Source organism: Chroicocephalus ridibundus, chromosome 5 (assembly GCF_963924245.1).
Source record: "Chroicocephalus ridibundus chromosome 5, bChrRid1.1, whole genome shotgun sequence".
NCBI lineage: Eukaryota > Metazoa > Chordata > Aves > Charadriiformes > Laridae > Chroicocephalus > Chroicocephalus ridibundus.
The window spans coordinates 58,866,294-58,883,616 of NC_086288.1; the positions used below are offsets into that span (position 1 = coordinate 58,866,294).

The 17,323-nt window shown below is 45.9% G+C and overlaps 2 protein-coding genes across 14 annotated transcripts in view; one reads left to right on the plus strand and one right to left on the minus strand.

The window, feature by feature from the left end:
• The window catches only part of PROM1 (prominin 1), a 68,512-nt gene extending 62,886 nt beyond the window's left edge, over nucleotides 1-5,626 (minus strand). For all 13 annotated transcript variants that reach the window (XM_063335658.1, XM_063335667.1, XM_063335662.1 and 10 more), the window contains exon 1: nucleotides 5,484-5,626. The gene's annotated coding sequence lies outside the window, so the exon portion shown is untranslated. The remainder of the gene's footprint in view (nucleotides 1-5,483) is intronic.
• On the plus strand, nucleotides 4,972-6,497 carry LOC134516710 (basic salivary proline-rich protein 3-like). Its single transcript, XM_063337216.1, has 2 exons — nucleotides 4,972-5,064; nucleotides 5,208-6,497. The coding sequence occupies exons 1-2, from the start codon at nucleotides 4,972-4,974 to the stop codon at nucleotides 6,495-6,497; spliced, it is 1,383 nt and encodes a 460-aa protein (XP_063193286.1).
• The last annotated feature ends 10,826 nt before the right edge of the window (nucleotides 6,498-17,323 follow it).

The following is a 17,323-nucleotide window of genomic DNA, read 5'->3' on the forward strand; positions in this document are numbered from 1 at the left end:
GAAAATAATGTTTTGTTAAAGAATAATGAAAACAAAAAAAAAGTCCACCTCCAAAAATATTATTTTTCCTCCTATAATATTTTCTCGAAACTAGTTTTCTTCATCCTAAAAGATATTTTTCAGTGGAATTTTCTTTTATGCACTTATTACTCTAGGGCTGAACATAGAAATGGTCAGAAACTGAAAATTGCTTAGGCTGTAGTTTATTAACAAATCTGCAGGAAACTCTACAGGACAAAATATCACACGACCAGAACTAAGTACGGAAAAAAAAGAAGTGTGTTTTGCCTTAATGACACAACAGTGAAGATTGTGCAAGTTTGATACAATACAGTTCAACTTGGCTTTTCTTAATAAAAAAGAAGTTTGAACACTTTTTCTAAGTAAAGTTTAGGGTTTTCGGAGTTTTCTAAAGTACAGTTGCAACACTTCAATGAGTCAGGAGAAAAGGCTCACACATGGTGACTGAGCCTTGATTCCAAGAGTTCAGAAAACAGATAAAAAAAGCATACAATATAGGTAAACATTAGGTGCGTATGTGAAAGATGAAAATGAGAGGAAGATTGCCTCCCTAACTGGTGTCTTAAGGCAAAGCTTGAATGCAGGGCATGTTCTCCATAGTGCTTTCTTTCATACTAGAGAGAGGGCAGAATAAGAGAAAGTACACACACAACTTTTTTTTTTTAGTCAGATTTTAGGTTAAGGACAATTTAAAGTGTATCTAATTGTACAAATAGACAAATAAAGCACTATCAAAATGTCCTCCCATTCACTATGCCTGCTAGAAATGTGAAGTCATGTATTAACCAAGACAGGGAGTTGGCAGTTTTAAGACAAGGACGCTACCTGTAGTGCAGATACAAACAACATCCTGCTAAGCGGAGACCCATAACCACCTTTCCATTCCAAAGACACTACTGATGTCTCCAACTCTGCATAACTTTCAGTTAAGCTTTTATAAAGAGAATTATTCAGCAAGCAGGTGGGTTTGTTGTAAATCAAAGCATCTGCAGAATTCTGACCATATCCTCTTCCTCTCCCTTCGTTGGCAAATATACCACAATAAGCATGGTATACATAATCTTACTGGGCAATTCCTCTAGGCTGACACCAAATCTTCTCTATACTGCATAAAACACTAGTATATTTTCAAGGTTATACCAATAAGGATTGGGAACTTGCAGAAACACTATTAAACCCATAACTCAGGATACCTCTGATCATTCAATATGTATTCAACCTACCTAAAAATAACTCAGATGTAAAAAGGTCCCAGCAGTTATCCTTATCTTGATATCTAAAAGAAACTTAGCTGGGAGCATATTAGTAGTAAAATATGCTAGACAAACAGCATTAAAAAGAAAATAGTCTATCCATGAAATTTCTAATTGTGTGAACTGCAAGAATGACATATGCACAAGTGACACGTATAAAGAGAATTACATAGCAGTTCATGCTACTCTTCATTGCAGCATGTGGCCATCTCATTTCCTCAGAAACAGCATGGCATCACTGCAGTCAGTGAGCTACATACAGTAACTGCCAGTACAACTCTCCCCAAGTTCACGTAAATAGTGAATGAAAAGAAGCTGCATGAACCTTTGACACGCTTACGTTAATTACCAAATAAGATATCCATTTCATTACTATGTTTCAATTAAAAAACAAAACAAAACACAAACCCTGTTAAGTACTTAATAAGATATCATAGAATCATAGCACAGTTTGGGTTGGAAGGGACATTTAAGGTCATCTAGTCCAACCTCCTCTGCAATGAGCAGATGTATCTTCAACTAGATGAAGTTTCTCAGAGCCCCATCCAGCCTGACCTTGAATGTTTCCAGGGATAGGGCATCTACCACCTCTCTGGGCAACCTGTGCCAGTGTTTCATCACTGTCATTGTAAAAAATGTCTTCCTTTATCTAGTCTAAATCTCCCCTCTTTTAGTTTAAAGCCACTACCCCTTGTCCTATCGCAACAAGGCCCTGCTGAAAAGTTTGTGCTCATCTTTCCTGTAGGCCCCCTTTAAGTACTGAAAGGTCACAATAAGGTCTCCCCAGAGCCTTCTCTACTCCAAGCTGAAGAGCCCCACCTCTCTCAGCCTGTCTTCACAGCAGAGGTGCTCCAGCCCTCTGACCATTTTTGTGGCCCTCTAGACCCTCTCCAAAAGATCCATGTCTCTCCTGTACTGAGGGCTCCAGAGCTGGACACAGTACTCCAGGTGGGGTCTCACCAAGGCAGAGTAGAGGGGCAGAATCACCTCCCTCGACCTGCTGGCCACACTTATTTTGATGCAGCCCAGGATACAGTTGGCTTTCTGGGCTGCAAGCAACCATTGTCGGCTCATGGCCAGCTTTTCATCCAACAGTACCCCGAAGTCCTTCTCGGCAGGACTGCTCTCAATCCCTTCATCCTCCAGCCTCCATTGATAACAGGGGTTGCCCCAAGCCACGTGCAGGACCCTACACTTGGCCTTGTTGAACCTCATGAGCTTCACACAGGCCCCCTTCTCAAGTCTTTCCAGGTCCCTCTCAATGGCATCCCGTCCCTCAGCCGTGTCAACCATGCCACTCATCTTGGTGTCACATCTGCAAACCTGCTGAGGGTGCACTCGATCCCACCGTCTGTGTCATTGATTAAGATATTGAACTGTACTGGTCTCAATACGGACCCCTGAGGGACACCACTTGTCACCAACCTCCATCTGGACATTGGGCCGTTGACCGCTACCCTCTGGATGCAACCATCCAACCAATTCCTTATCTACCAAACAGCCCCCCCATAAAATCTATCTCTCTCCAATTTAGAGAGAAGGACGTTGTGGGGGACAGTGTCAAAGGCCTTACATAAGTCCAGATAGACAACATCCATAGCTCTTCCCTTGTCCGCTGATGTAGTCACTCCATCATAGAGGGCCACTAGGTTGGTCTGGCAGGACTTGAAGCCATGCTGGCTGCCTCAAATCACCTGCCTGTCCTCCATGTGCCTCAGCCCAGCTTCTAGGAGGATCTATTCCATGATCTTCCCAGGCACAGAGGCAAGACTGACAGGTCGGTAGTTCCCAGGGTCCTCCTTTCTGCCCTTTTTAAAAATGGGTGCAATGTTTCCCTTTTTCTAGTCACCAGGGACTTCACCTGACTGCCACGACTTTTCAAATATCATGGAGAGTGGCTTGGCAACTACATCAGCCAACTCCCTCAGGACTCTTGGATGCATCTCATCAGGTCCCATTGACTTATGTACGTTCAGATTCCTCGCGTGGTCATGAACCTGCTCTTCTCTTACAGAGGGAAGGACTTTGCTTCCCCAGTCCCGGCCTTGCGGTCCATCTACTTGAGAGACGTGGGGAGAGAGGTTGCCAGCAAAGACTGAAGCAAAAAAGTTGTTGAGTACCTCAGCCTTCTCCTCTGCCGTAGTTACCAGTTTGCCAGTCTTGCTCACTTGTTGGGGGTGGTATGCTTTCTTTGGCCTTCCTTTTCCAGATGACATATATAATTTATTTTCTGTGTGGTTTGCAAGTATCTGTCTTTAAAAGACCAGCACTCTTGCTTTTTATTCTGCAGTTGTCACTAATATTCTACACATACAAGTCACTAAATATAAGTTCTGTGGAGAACACCACCACGCTTTTACCAAGTATGCTTCAGTATTATCATATCTCCAATACATGTTACTTATTATTAAAAATATGGTAATGTTTTCCAAACACAATAAAGCTTCAGCAACTCCGCTGTAAGTTTAAGAGGGGTAGAGGAGACTGAGTGAGAGATGCAGAAATCCAGCAACGGCTTTCATGATACATCAACTCTAAATAGCAGAGCTCAGAAACAGCATGATGTCCAGCTCTTTGTTTCAACAGGACTGGCCGCCTCCTGTTTAGCACTGCCATCCATGCAAATACAACGCTGCAGTGCAGTGATGCAATGATGATTAACCCTGTGAACTGAAATTCAATCAACCAGAGGCTAGACTGCTAAAGCTGTGGGAGCCTGCTGGCAGTGAACCAGTATGGGACGGTGGAAGATGCAGTTGTCCATAGGAAGCCCACACAAAGGATCTGGCTACATTTGCTACAATGTTTAATTAGTCATTTGAAAATCCAAGTCCGTAATCCTCTTCAGTGAGGTTGCTCCAATATGAGCAACCACCAGAAGAGTGAAATGCATTAAGCCAGTCACAAAACAGACAGGTACAGGTAGACTACGACTCCCAAGTATTTATAAAAAAAAAAAAAAAAAAAAAAAAAGAGAAAACCAACCCACAAACAACAACTTCCCATTCAAGAGACATAATACAGCAAGCCAAGCTAGATGCTGGCAGCTTAAAAAGGTACAGTTTTCTGTTACATCTGTCCTAAGCCTACCAACAATTACAACCTGTTGCCATAGGACGAGTAGGAAGCAAATGAACCTAGCAAGCACTAGGGACTGCAGAAGAGAGGCTGGCAGCATCGACAGAAACCAAACAAATAGAATCTTCCACACAAGGTAGCCTCAGTATCCATCTGACATGCTTGCTATGTGCTCAAAATGAGTAAGTGGTCAAGTCAGGAAAAAATGGATATTCAGAACCCAGTTCGCTTTGAGCAGCTACTTAATAATTTGAAAATAAAAAAACAAAAAAGAAGCAACGCCAAAAAAAATCCTGCTGTCTTGCAAGTTACAGCCATTTGCAAACAACAACAGAAAGAGACCGGTAAAAATTCCAAGTGAGAGAACCTCCTCAGAACATCAGCGGGTCTGATTTTTAGCTGACTGCCTAAATGTTTAAAGTATAGTCTCACTAACTGAAACAAAAAAAGAAAGGGGGGGGGGGAAGAAAAATCAAAAAAAAAGAGAATATGTTTAACTTAAGTGGTGTGTTTACCCTAGTATTCATAGCGCATTCCTTATGAGAGCACTTTTCAGCATCACATAGAAAAATCTTAAAACACAGTAACGCCAGCCCATAAACAGCTAGTTTTTTGGGTGATGAGGGCTGAGGACGTGACCCATTACCAAAGTACCGAGGCGACAGATCCCCCCGTACTCCCACTGTCAGCTGAGACCAAGTCTACTAAACCTGTAGAGACCTCTTCCTCCTCCAGGCTGCTTCGTCCTTGATCTGCAAACTGCACACGGTATCACAGCCACCGCAGCCCTGCCTCTGCTGGAATTACCGACCGACTCGGTAGCTCCTGCAGTTTCTCCCCTGCGTGCGTGTGCAGGGGAAGGCACAGCCCGTGTTTTCACCACCACAACCGCCCCTTTCCCCCCATCCGCTCTCGGGAGAGGTCCCCAGCTCGCAGCAGAGCTCGCCCCTACCGAGAATAAAGGTCTGTCCCCCCGGGGCGGGATCTGCCCGGGTACACACTGGGCATCAACCCACCGGCAACACCACCCTCAACTCCTGCGGGGCGGCGCCCTCCGCAGCGCGCTGCCGAGCCCCGCGGGGACCCCCGCCGGCAGCGGGCAGGCTCCCCCCACCCCCCGCTCGCACCCACCGCTGCGCCGCAGACCCAAGGCAGGGGTTCGGCTCCCTGCCGCCGCCTCCGCCCAGACGAGCCGATTTCGAGGCCGCCACGGTGTCCCCGTCCCTTCCTCCGCCTCCCCGGCGCCGCTCAGGCCCCACCACCCGCTCCGCCCTCCCCGACTCGCCCCGGGCAGGTGCCCTCAGCGGGCACCTTGCTGCCCGCGGAGCGGCTCCCCGAAGATCCCCGAGGGTCTCCCCGCCACTCCTCTCTCTCCAGCGGCCAGGCACCCGCGGCCGGCCCCCGACTCCTCCTCGGCCAGCCCCGCGGGGTGGAAACCCGCTCCGCCTGCAGCGGCCGCGCCCGCCGCCCCGCTCTCCTCAGCGGGCGGATACGCCCCGGCTCCCCGCGGACCGGCACACACCGCCCCGCAGCCCCTTCCTTCCCTCCCGCGGAGCCCCTGCGCGCTCCCCCGGCTCCCCTCACCACAGACCTGCCCGCCGGCCGGCCCCTCTGCCCGCGCTGAGGCGGGGCCGCCTCCCTCCCTCCCTCCCTCAGCGCCTCCATCCCGCCTCTCTCGCGGGTCGCTCTCCCAGCCCCGGGGATCCCCCTCCCAGCCCCGGGGATCCCCACCGACCCCCTCCCCGCAGACAGCCCCGCTGCCCCAGACACCCGCCTCCCTCGACGGCCAGACACCCCCCTCCCTCACTGGGCTTCCCACAGCGGCCCCCCGCCACCTCTCCTCCCGCGAGGGAAGGGGCCGCGCTCTCCCGGCCAGGACCTTCTGCCGCCCGCAGCGGGGGAAAGCGGAGGAGCCCCGGCCCCGCCGCGGGCAGTGTGGCTGCCCCGGTACACCCCCCTCCGTCCCGCAGCACTCACCGGCCAAGCGCGGAAAGCGGAGTCGGAGGCGCCGGGGCACGGCACGGCCCGCTTCGCCTGCCGCCTCCGAGCGCCGCGGCAGTGGTGGTGCCGCCCGCGCATGGATTATGGAGGGCGGGCTCTGCCCCGGGCCGGGGCTGCGGGACCACCCCGGCAGGCTGGGGCTGAGGAAGAGGAGGAGCGTGAGGGGTTTAGCCCCGCAGGGACCCGCGGGGGAGGGGGGGAAAGGCTCCGTGCCGCGGTTATTTAAGGGCGGCCGAGCCGGGTCGGGCTTGCCCCGCAGCCATCGGCGACCTGTTGCTCCCTAGGCCAGGCTGGCCCTGAGGCGGGACCCGGCCCCCGCCGGGAAGGTGTTCCCCGAACGCCGGGACCAAGGGCCGGCCTCCGCTGAGGGACATCCCTCTTGGGCCGTTTCTCCCAGGGCTCGATTTGGGTTCAGACAGGTTCACTTCTCCTTATCAAGGTGACTTGCCCCATTAGCTTTTGGAAAAACTTCTTGTTTTACCTTTCCTGAGGGGTGTCTTATTTCCTGATGAGGTGATCATTTCTTTTAGGGCTGCTGTCTGTGTTCCTAAGTGGGTTTTGTTTCTGAGAGGCAGTGATTTATTGGTAAGACAAGAAGCACTTTCCCTACAGGTCGCAATACAGTAACAGACACTTTCAAAGGCTCCTGCACTTTTCTCCTTCTGCCCTTTGTGATTCTTATTTGCATCTTTGATATTTTAATATGGTTCCCCCATTACAATATTAAAACATAAACATGATTCTCATGTCTCTTACCACACCTTCTGTTATTCACCACCATGGATCAAGGCAAAGCAAGAATTTGCACTGGAGATCCGAGGCCATGCCAGTTCCTTGGAATATCTTAAAATGCTGATGGAGAAGGAGGTTAGTCTGCCTTTTGGCTTGGTACATTGACAGGCAGAAAGAAATCCAGGCTATGGCTATTGCAGCAGTCTGCATTGCTAATGCAAGCTTGGCCAAACATCGAACAGTTTTCCCACAAGCGGCATTTGGTGTTGCTGAACTTTACCTGTATTTCAGCTGAGGGCATTTGCCAGCAATGCACATCAAAGATCAGGTTGCCACATTGGCTGCACATAGAAAGGACAACTATTCTGCCCAGGGCTAATCCTGGACTTGTTCAGCAGGAGGATATGTAGTGATACAACCCAAAATGGAGTGGCACAGAGCTCAAAGAAATGCTGTTGACCTAGTTCTTGTTATAGTTCTCATATGCACCCTAAGTCAAACAGAGGTGATGTCTTGGGGAAAACACAGAACGTTTTGACAAAAGGATGAGTGTATTACATTAGCCGGATTGTCCTCAAATTCAGAAACACAGCTCCTGTCTTAAGCTTTGGATGAAAATTGTTCTGTATACAAGCGAATATTCCTTCCAAATAATGTGCTGTGAATGCCCATCACTATTAATCGGATGATCTCATGGATTTGATTCCCTTGCTTCTATACGGGGTTAAAACAGAAAGGCCAAATCTCACTGGCCTCATTGACTCATTGACTGATTTTAAACTGCAGAGTGAAGGCATATGGCTACAGTGATAAATAACCACAAGGGTGGAATAGTCTGTAGGAACTTGAAGAGAATGTGTAAATGTGGAGGAGAACAGCATGGAATGAAGTGTCAGGAGATCTAGCCTTGCTGGAGCCAAAGACACTAAGATTTTCTTTTGGATTATTAATTAATACAAGTTATAGGTTTACTACCATTTATGGCAGGCTACCACGGGACTTCTAGGTGAGAAATGTCTGTAGTTTGCATAAACAAGGACATGCAACTGGAGTCACAGGAAAAAGAAATTAGCTTTCAGAGAAGGACCGAAACTAAATGAAGCCCAACACTATTAATGGAGGCATTTCTTCAGTAGACTAAGCCAACGCCCATTTTCTGATTAGTATTATCCATGTGTAGCAGCTTTCCTGCTTTTTTATGGATGATGCCATCAATATAAGAAAGCTTTCCAGTCACATATGTGTTTCTTTGTACCACTGGTATCCAGCCTGGGACGAGGAGTTTGCCCGAGGTCTCTGGAAGTGACTGAGTTACGATAATTTATATCGTATTAGGTACTGAAAGTGTGTTCTCTGAGTAGCACCTAGTTAAACTGTCAGAGCTTGTCACTGTGAGATGGTAAATGGAAGCGTGACCTCTTCAGCTGCCTCCCATTCCATTGCTGGCAATTCCAAGTATACGTCTGACCTGAAAGCGCTTTGAGCAGCTGTTGACCTTTCCTTGATGTTTCCTCTCCGCTAACTGCATGTCAGGTAGAGGCGGACAACTGCAAAGTGGGAAATACCACACCAGTTTGCCGCCCTTTCCTTCACTCCCTGTCTCCCTGCCATTCAGATCACAGCTGGGTCCGGGCTTGTTTCACCGCTTGATGTTTGGCTGTGGGAGCTGTGAACGATGTGCTGGCGTGTGGTTTGCATGCCCAGTGTAACGCAGTCGTGTTAGAGCAGTGGAACATGTGAAAACGGCATGGAGTCTTAGCAGGCTCAGAGAGCATCAAGAAGACTCATCCCCCAGGGACTGCACCACCTTTTATCTGTGGTCCTTTGTGCCTTAGGGTGATGGGGCTAAAATTAATCCAGATGTCTTCTAGCTTTTTTCTTTGTGGCCAAAACTTTTAAATGATCTCAGCACTCAGCTGCGGTCAGGTTCCCAAGACAGTGAAACCCCTAATTGCTCACATAAACGAGGAAGCAGACTTTCGATCCACACCGCAGTAGGTGCTAAGACCTTTGAAAACCTGCTTTATAAGCATCTAACACATGAACAGCTGGATAAAAAAAAGCTGGCCCATACTCGATGCTGAGCATTTGAAAATCTGGCTGTGTATCAATCATCTCTGTTATCTCAGAGGAAAATCCTCAGATAACAGGAAGATACATGAGATTTAGAGCTTAACTATAATGGTTGTATCACGTAATTGATTTTTAAGTAGAGCTCGTGATTAAAGGTCTATTAGATAAATAGCCTTTTTCATTAGTTGGAGTTAAACTAGGCATAGTATTGCCTGAAGAGATCTAAAATCCTAACTCCAACCTTTACACCTCCCAAAAAGAAGAAGGTGGAGGTACAAAACCCCCTTACACTGTGTTTAGTCTTCATCTGGCTGTTCCCTGAGCATGTGGTCGGGGAGAGATGGGTGCATGGAAGTGGGGGAGAGGAGCAGCGTGCCTTCCCTGTAGCAGGGCTGTAGAGAAAAGTGATTTACACCCTTTTCCAAGACTACGCCGAAGAGTGAATTCTTCCAACACCCCAAAATCCAACCAGTCTACCTATCCCTCTTGTCAGCTCCACCCCTTAGCCCGACGCCTGCCCACTTTGCCCAGCTTTCTGTGGGTCATAATCTCCAAGTCCTTCCCTGCCCTCCGCCACCATGCACTCTGCTCAGCTCTGCCCTTCCTCCTGCTGCCTGATGCCGCCCTTCCCTCTGGGTCTGGTTTAGCCCTTCAGATTCTGCCAGGCCTCCCAATTAGCTAACGCTGCCCAGCAGCACCCACCGGCTCCCCGCATACCCCATGCCCTCCTCCTGCTCAGCTCCCCATCGGCACAGTTTCTCCCCTCTCTGACATCCACAGCTGCATCCCTCCCCATCCTTAATTCTCCCGTGGGATGCAAGGCTTAAGGGATTATGGGCTGTATGAGTTTGCAGCCCGAACTCCAAGCCATGAACTCTTCCAGGCTGGAGCCGGGCTTGCCAGGCTTTGCAGGCTCTGGGAGAGCAGGGAACCGGGGTTATAGCAGGCAGGAGGAACATGTTGCTGCATTGGACGCAAAACACATAAATTTTGAAAGAATGACTAGGATATGTAAAAATGGTGGGAAACAGCTACAGCCTGCTATGTATTTGCTTAATTTCTTGCTCCTGAGGGAAAATAAAAAGAGGAAATGGACAATCTTACTCCCATTCATTCTCAAACTTAGAAAACAAAATGACATTTCATTGTAGACCTTTGATTCATGCCAGTTTAGGATGTGATTTAAGTGTGGATTGCCTTCATTTGTATGGAAGATTTATCATGCTGTATATCACTTTAGGATGCCTTCAGAGAGTTGATGTTTCGTCAGCTACACATGTCTTGCCATTACACTCTGCTGTGCACCCTCCTCGCAACTGTGATAGATCTGCATGACAACTAGTCAAGGAACTTAAAAATTATATTCATCGCTTTTCATCTGAGGAAACCACTAGTAGTTGCTGTAACAGATTTCACAGCTAAACAAAGATACAAAATGACAGGGCTTACATGATGCATGTACTCAGAGCTTGTAACTTCTTTTATGAGCTCCCCCCGCTTTGTTTTTCCATCATCTCTGTATTTTATTTCCACTTGCAAGCTTTGATGATTGACATCCTGATAAATTACCACATCAGGAATGCTTGAAATTAAACTGGAAAAGGCACATCTCTTTTTGACATGGGAGAAAAAGGAGCACGACTTAGTTCTGATGCTGTTTGATGGCAGACCGGGGAGCAGTGGGCAACTATCACCCCAGATTTTGGTTCCAGCTCCAGCACCTTATGCTTCTCTGGTGGCATAAAGGGACTGGACAACAGCTCCCAGGTTGTCTCTCTGTGGGAACTGAACGTAAAGAGCCATCTGATAGAGGACGTGGCTACATCAGCAAGGGCATTTCAGTTTGTTAGAAAGCAACTTGTGGCCTTAAATAAATGCTTTCAAATGAAGTCCTGAAAACCTCTTGCGTAAGTGTAATTTCATCTTATAGAAAAAAAGATTTTAAATAAGGCTGCTCCTGTTTACCAAATTTCCCTACTCACAGTTTGGTACCTTTCCCTTTGGAACCAAAGGTACGGCCACAGGGCACATCTGTTCTCAACTACTGGTAATTCCTTGCTTGTGACCAGTTAATTGCTGACTACCACTGCGGCTGCTTCTTGTGGTATACTGGTATTTTGTGGAGGCACACACGGGCTTCAACCTGTCTGGGTCCCACAGGCGCAGTCACAAAGTTGAGTCCTGGCTAACGAAGTCACCTGTGTGCGTGATGCAAGTGGCCAGCAGCTGTATGTGGTACAGCACGGAGCCTAGCCTGCTGCCTCACTGAGGGCTATGGTCACGGACACCTGGAGATTAGGACTGATAGATTCTTCATTCTGCCCTGTGGCTTATTGAATTGGTTTGATTTGTTTTAATCAGTGCATTTATTCACCTCTTCTGAGAGCTGGCACCTGAGCTGGACTGTTTGGACAGAGACAGGAGAGGCTGTAATCTGTCCTTCTCTGGAGACATGCAAAACCCGCCTGGATGTGTTCCTGTCCAACCTGCTCTAGGTGAGCCTGCTCTGGCAGGGGGGTTGGGCTAGATGATCTCTGAAGGTCTCTTCCAACCCCTACCATTCTGTGATAGGGTTTAAACAAACTATTCATCTAATTACAGTATCTGTAAGTCAGTAAGAAAAAAACACTACAGAAATAATCAGCCAAACCAAGTACACTCATGAAAGCCAGTACAAAACCAAAGTCATTAATCTTGGTAGGCTGTTGTCAGGAAAAAAAAAAGGACCAATTTTCATCTCTGTTTGTGACCCTGTGATAAGCAGAATTCCCCTCAGCACAGGGTAACTATCCCATGCTTCCCACAGAATGTAATCCTACCTTAGGAGCTTAGCTGCTGCAGTGACCTTCTTTTGTCTGCTTGCTGTGGAGTAAATTCTGCCTGACGTGAGTAAAGAAGATTGGAAGAAGGTTATTTTTAATATCAGTATAGAATAATCTGTAGCACAACAAAATAGAAGAAAGGCAGGCATCCATTCATTATGTTTCCAGGCAGAATGACACCACCACCTACAACATCTTGCAGGAAGCACATAAACAACACACATCGCAGGATTAACCTGACAGGGCCCCTTCGCTCTGGTTTCTATTATTAACTTTACACCTAGTGCAAGTCTCCTCAAATGAACTATATGAGGTATAACAATTTATCTTACACAGACCGTACCTCGTCTGAAAATTTATTACCAGGATAGGAAGAGGCCTGGGTTTTATACACCCTTCACAGAGATGTTGCTGAGTATCCGATCCCTAAGTTTCCTATAGAGTGGATAGAGAACAATTTTTATTGTTACCTTGTCCGGGCTTCTGATCGAGGTGGTGAACTTTTCCTTCCCTCTCCTCATGTTAAGCTGCACACTTTAAAAAAATTACCATTTCTGTCCCTCCCCATCCCAAGCTTCCACTTTCCACTGAATGGTTGGGGTGGCAGCCTACTACCCACAAGCAGTTATCATGCGAAACAGAAGTGCTGCTCCTCCCCTTTGCCACCTCACAGCTCCACCTCCCTCCTTGGTCTTCTCAGGTTTGGCACAAAAAATGTTCATTACAGCTGAGCAAAAGACTGCAGCCCTGATGATAACATGCTCAAGCACAATGCCATTTTCACCTTTGTAATATAATCTCTTCTTTTTTTTTTTTCTTTTTTGTCAAAGGAGGTGTTTTCAGAATTTTATGGAGGAGGTTGGCTTTTTTCCCCCTACTGTTCTCATCAGTTTATTATTCCCCGCATTCTACCTCCCAGCTGACTAAAGTATGAGAGACAAAGAATGGGAAAAGTATTTCCTCTGTGGAAGCATGCAAGACATAAAACCAAGAAGCTGACCTTTAGCTCTGCTCTGTTGCATTTTTGCATGTCAGAATGTCAAATGATTTTACATATTCTAAGTATTCTAAGTAAGGCATCACTAAGCATTTGAGAACAAGGAAACATTTACACTGTCGGAGGACACCTGAGGTTTGTTGCTTGAAAGTTAAACTGTGGTCTTAAAATCTAGCCTGAGTGAGAGGTGGCACATAGCTATATTTGTGCAGGCAGCAGAGCAAGAGTCAGCCTCATGCTCCAAGAGCAGAAATGCGCCTCTTGGTCCTGCCCTGCTGCAGGCTACAGCTTCCCCTCCTCTCTGCTCGGGTTCTCAGTCATGCTGATAAGTGTAGCAGGGGCCCATCCATATTGTCATGCTGGCTCGCTCTTTGTTCAGGTTTTCAGTCTCTGGCTGCGTAAGTATTAATTTACCTGTAATCTCCAGACTGGCACGGTTCAAGGGATAGCGAAGCCTGGAGTGCAGGTCCTTCACTTCAGCATGTCCCACAGTCTGCAGCCTTTAACCTGGGGATGGAGGCCCACATAGGCCCGGAAAACAGAGGCATTGCACACCTAATCTGGGCAAAACAAAGGCCAACTTTCATCATTGTATTTACTCGTCACCTGCTTTCATAAAGGGGATTGCAGCAAGTCATGCACTCTTTGGTCTGCACTGCATCCAGTGAAGAAATGAATGATCAAACACTGTTTCCTAAGCTCCTTGATTCATAGGGTTTCTCTTTTAAGTCAGAGGGACGCTTTCCACGTGATTTCTGTACACAACATGCATGAAGCCGTGAAGACTTACATACTAGTTTCAACATCAAGCTCATCACATACAGCAGACTTCTGGAGAGAGGTCCCTAGGCTTCAGATGGCAGTAGATCTTGGTTGGATTGTGAATTGTCTGAATGGCCATCTTTTCTCATTATTAAAGATCAAAATTTTAGCATTCCCGTGAGTTGCCTAGTTTCAGCTTCCAGTTTCTTTTCTACTCTTTCAAACAGCCTCGTAATAGCGATGAACAATGTAGTAGCTCCACAGTACCAGGCAATACCAAAGAATTAGGTGTGGTACCACTCAGCAGTGACACTAGTCTTCAAGTTCAACCTCTACATCTTGTCCCAACACTGTCCCAACAACATGGTGCCGTTTGACCTTTATGAGAGTCTTTTAGTCTTTCCCTTTGACAAACTAAAGCTGTTATGATAGTGTAGCACCATTCTTGAAGAAAATCTTGCTAAGTAGAACATTGATTTTTTTTTTCTCTCCTTTTCTGAACTAAAAATGAGAAAGAACCATGTTTAATAATATGTTTTAACACCCACCAGCACCAGTGTTGCCTGGTCACTTGATTGAAATAGTGCCTGTGATTGAATACTGTAGTATTTCCCTGCCATCAAGTATGGTACAAGGTATACAGTGTAGAAAGAGAGTCTGTGCTTGAAAAAGGCCGTGGTCCAAAGCAGACATGACTGATAAAAGATTGGGATTATTGGTGCCAATTCCAACTAGAAGGCGGAAGTATTCTCTTCAGCATATAAAGCCTGCAAATCCTCCAGAGCTGCTAAAGTAGAAAAAGTCTTTTGACAAATCTGGAAGCCATTGTTTCTTACTCTAATGCTTTATCTGTAAAGCTGAACCGGATTCATATTGTGGCAGTCTTTTTGCTCTTTAGTTCCCTGAACATCGAATTACAGACATTTGAAGAGCTGAAGGTCTAATAGACTGAGCTTAGGTTGCAAACTCCCGTTCCCACTCTTCTTGTTAAATGGACACTTCATTTAACTCCTCTGCATGTCATCCTCCCTGTCTGAAGAGGCAGCCACAGAAAGGACTTACAGGACAATCAAGGGCAGCTACCCACCAGGCAGATTATTACCACAAACTTAGGGACTTTGTGTTTATTTGCTGTATTCAAATTTACAAGTCCAAACTATAGTAATTTTCACCACATTTTGGTAAAGCTTTCTCAAGGCTACCAGATCGTGGTCTCTGTTGCACCTTGCTCATCCAAGCACTCGCCTCTGTACACAAGCTTAAACATTTGCTTTTGCAGATTTGTAGTATTTACCCTCTGCTATTTGTAGTAAGGAAAAGAAATAAATTCCCAAATCATGCTTCAGTTGTAGAAGCAATCATCACATAAAAAGTAATCCACAATGCACTGCAGTAAAACATATTACTTTATACATTCTATATGAGCTATCTGAGAGTTGATACAGTACAGGCATGCAATTAAAAATTGCACATTATATGTATTTTAAGCTTTCTTTAGCAGCTGTTTCGTATTACCAAACATGCACATTGCAGTGGTTTTGTAATTGGATTCAAGTAGCTTGCAGAATATCTCAATGCACAGAGTAAAACCCAGAAAACATTAGAAAAAGTGTGCATAGTCATTCTGCCCAAGAGTTGCCAAAGCAAGAGCAGAGAGATCACATGAGAAATATTTCCTGCCTGTGTGAAATCTGTGGAAATTCCCAGAAAGACTAGGAAACAAAGTCTGCCCTGGGATGGGAATACAGTTTACATTGAACCCAACAAGAGGAGATGTTTGTGTGTAGCTGGCAGCCAAATCTGAATTCTGGTATGCATTAAATGTTATTAGTTTGTACTTAGTGACACAGCATACCACATACATTTGAAAAACGCTTCCAGTTGAATTTCCAGCCTAAGCTTGTGTATATTATAAACATTCCGACATTTATTTTCTGCAGTCACTTTGCAATATCTGAAAGACCGTAAATGAAATATCTTGTCTTTTGATTTTGACTCAATAGCCCGATTTATTTTTTGATATTGAAGTTCTTCTGCGATGGAGGGGGGGGATAGTGTTTTTATAATTGGATGCTTAAAGATTTTAAGTATACATTTTCTCACCAATTTTAGAAAGGGGAAAAAAAATCTTCTAAGACATTTTTGCTGCTGAGGCAGAATTTGCAATACTACCAGGGACTGCTGTTCTATTTGTGAGCTAAGATTACTCTCAGTGAAACGGCTCAGCTCCCCGAGGTTCTCAAAACTCCCGTTATGCCTTTGCCAGATTCACAATAATCTCGCATTTGTTATTTCACTAAAATGGAAAAAAAAAAAAAAGGGAAAGCATGTGCATGGCTGAAATAAAAAGGGAAAGCATGTGCATGGCTGAAAAGCTTCAAAAGCATCTCCATAGAGCACCTATGTGCTGAAGAGGGTAGAGGATAGTTTACCGCTTAACCAGGAGCTGTGTATCCCCAGGCTTGGGAAAAAAAGACGGACATTACGAACCTCTCCCTATGAAGCTGTCGGTCCCCCTTTCTCTCACCTTGAGAAAAACACTGTACTTCCTGCAACTCACTTTACCGGCTGGCAAAATGGTTATAATAAAACTTGCCTTTTTCACAGGTTTCTGCCAGCATCTATTTCAGAAGTGCCTCTGGAGCCCTGTTTGAAGAGCACTGCACGGTACAGTACAGTGTCTTGGGAAATCAGACAGATGTATGCCATGTTTAGAAATGATTTGTCTGTTAAATGAGATCATAATTGGTTAAATTGCTGGGTAATTAAGGAATTTTATGCTCTTCTTATTAGATAAACAGGCTTTTTTTACTGCAAACAGTTCTCGTCTTTCTAAATCAGTTCCAGGAAACCCTATAATGTCAGTCACTATTAGCATTTGGAATAGCATTAAGAGCTTTATACGAGCTCATATTAATCTGTCTAGGTTAACCTTTGTATCCAGGCTGCCTCAGTTGCTGTATTTCAAATCTGCAGAATGTCAGTTCTTCTCGGTGGGCAGGAAGAGGTTTAGCACAGATTTAGCAATGCTTTGATCGTAGTATGAAGTCATTTTGAACTTATTTGTGACCAAAAAAATTTCTCAGGAGCACTTTTATTCAGTCTTATCAGTTGAGTTGCTTAACCAGTTGGAGCAAACTTTTAACTTCCATCTTTCTCTCTAGAAGCTGCTACGAAGACCAGATGAATGTGAAGACAGATAGTAGTGCCAGAAACATTACATTTCATTTGGGCATCGGATCTCAGAACTTCAGGAATACCATGCAGGCGTAGAAACAGAGTAGGAAGGGTCCCCAGGTCCCTCTCCCAGCTGCAAAGTCTGCCCAGAGCATCCCGAGGCACTTGCCCAACCTTGATATTTTCCCTCCTTTTCACTTTGCTTTCTTAAATTTCAAATATTTGATTTAGGGCTTTCTTGGTTTATAAAGGTTATTTTGAATAATCCTGTCTCCAAAATGTTTGCTGTGTCTCTCAAATTAGCATCAGCTGCATATTTTATGAGGACGCTCTCCACTTCCTTGACCGTTTCACTGAGGAGAGTGTTGGAAGGCACAGCGCTGGGCCCCAAAGTACCCCATTTGAAA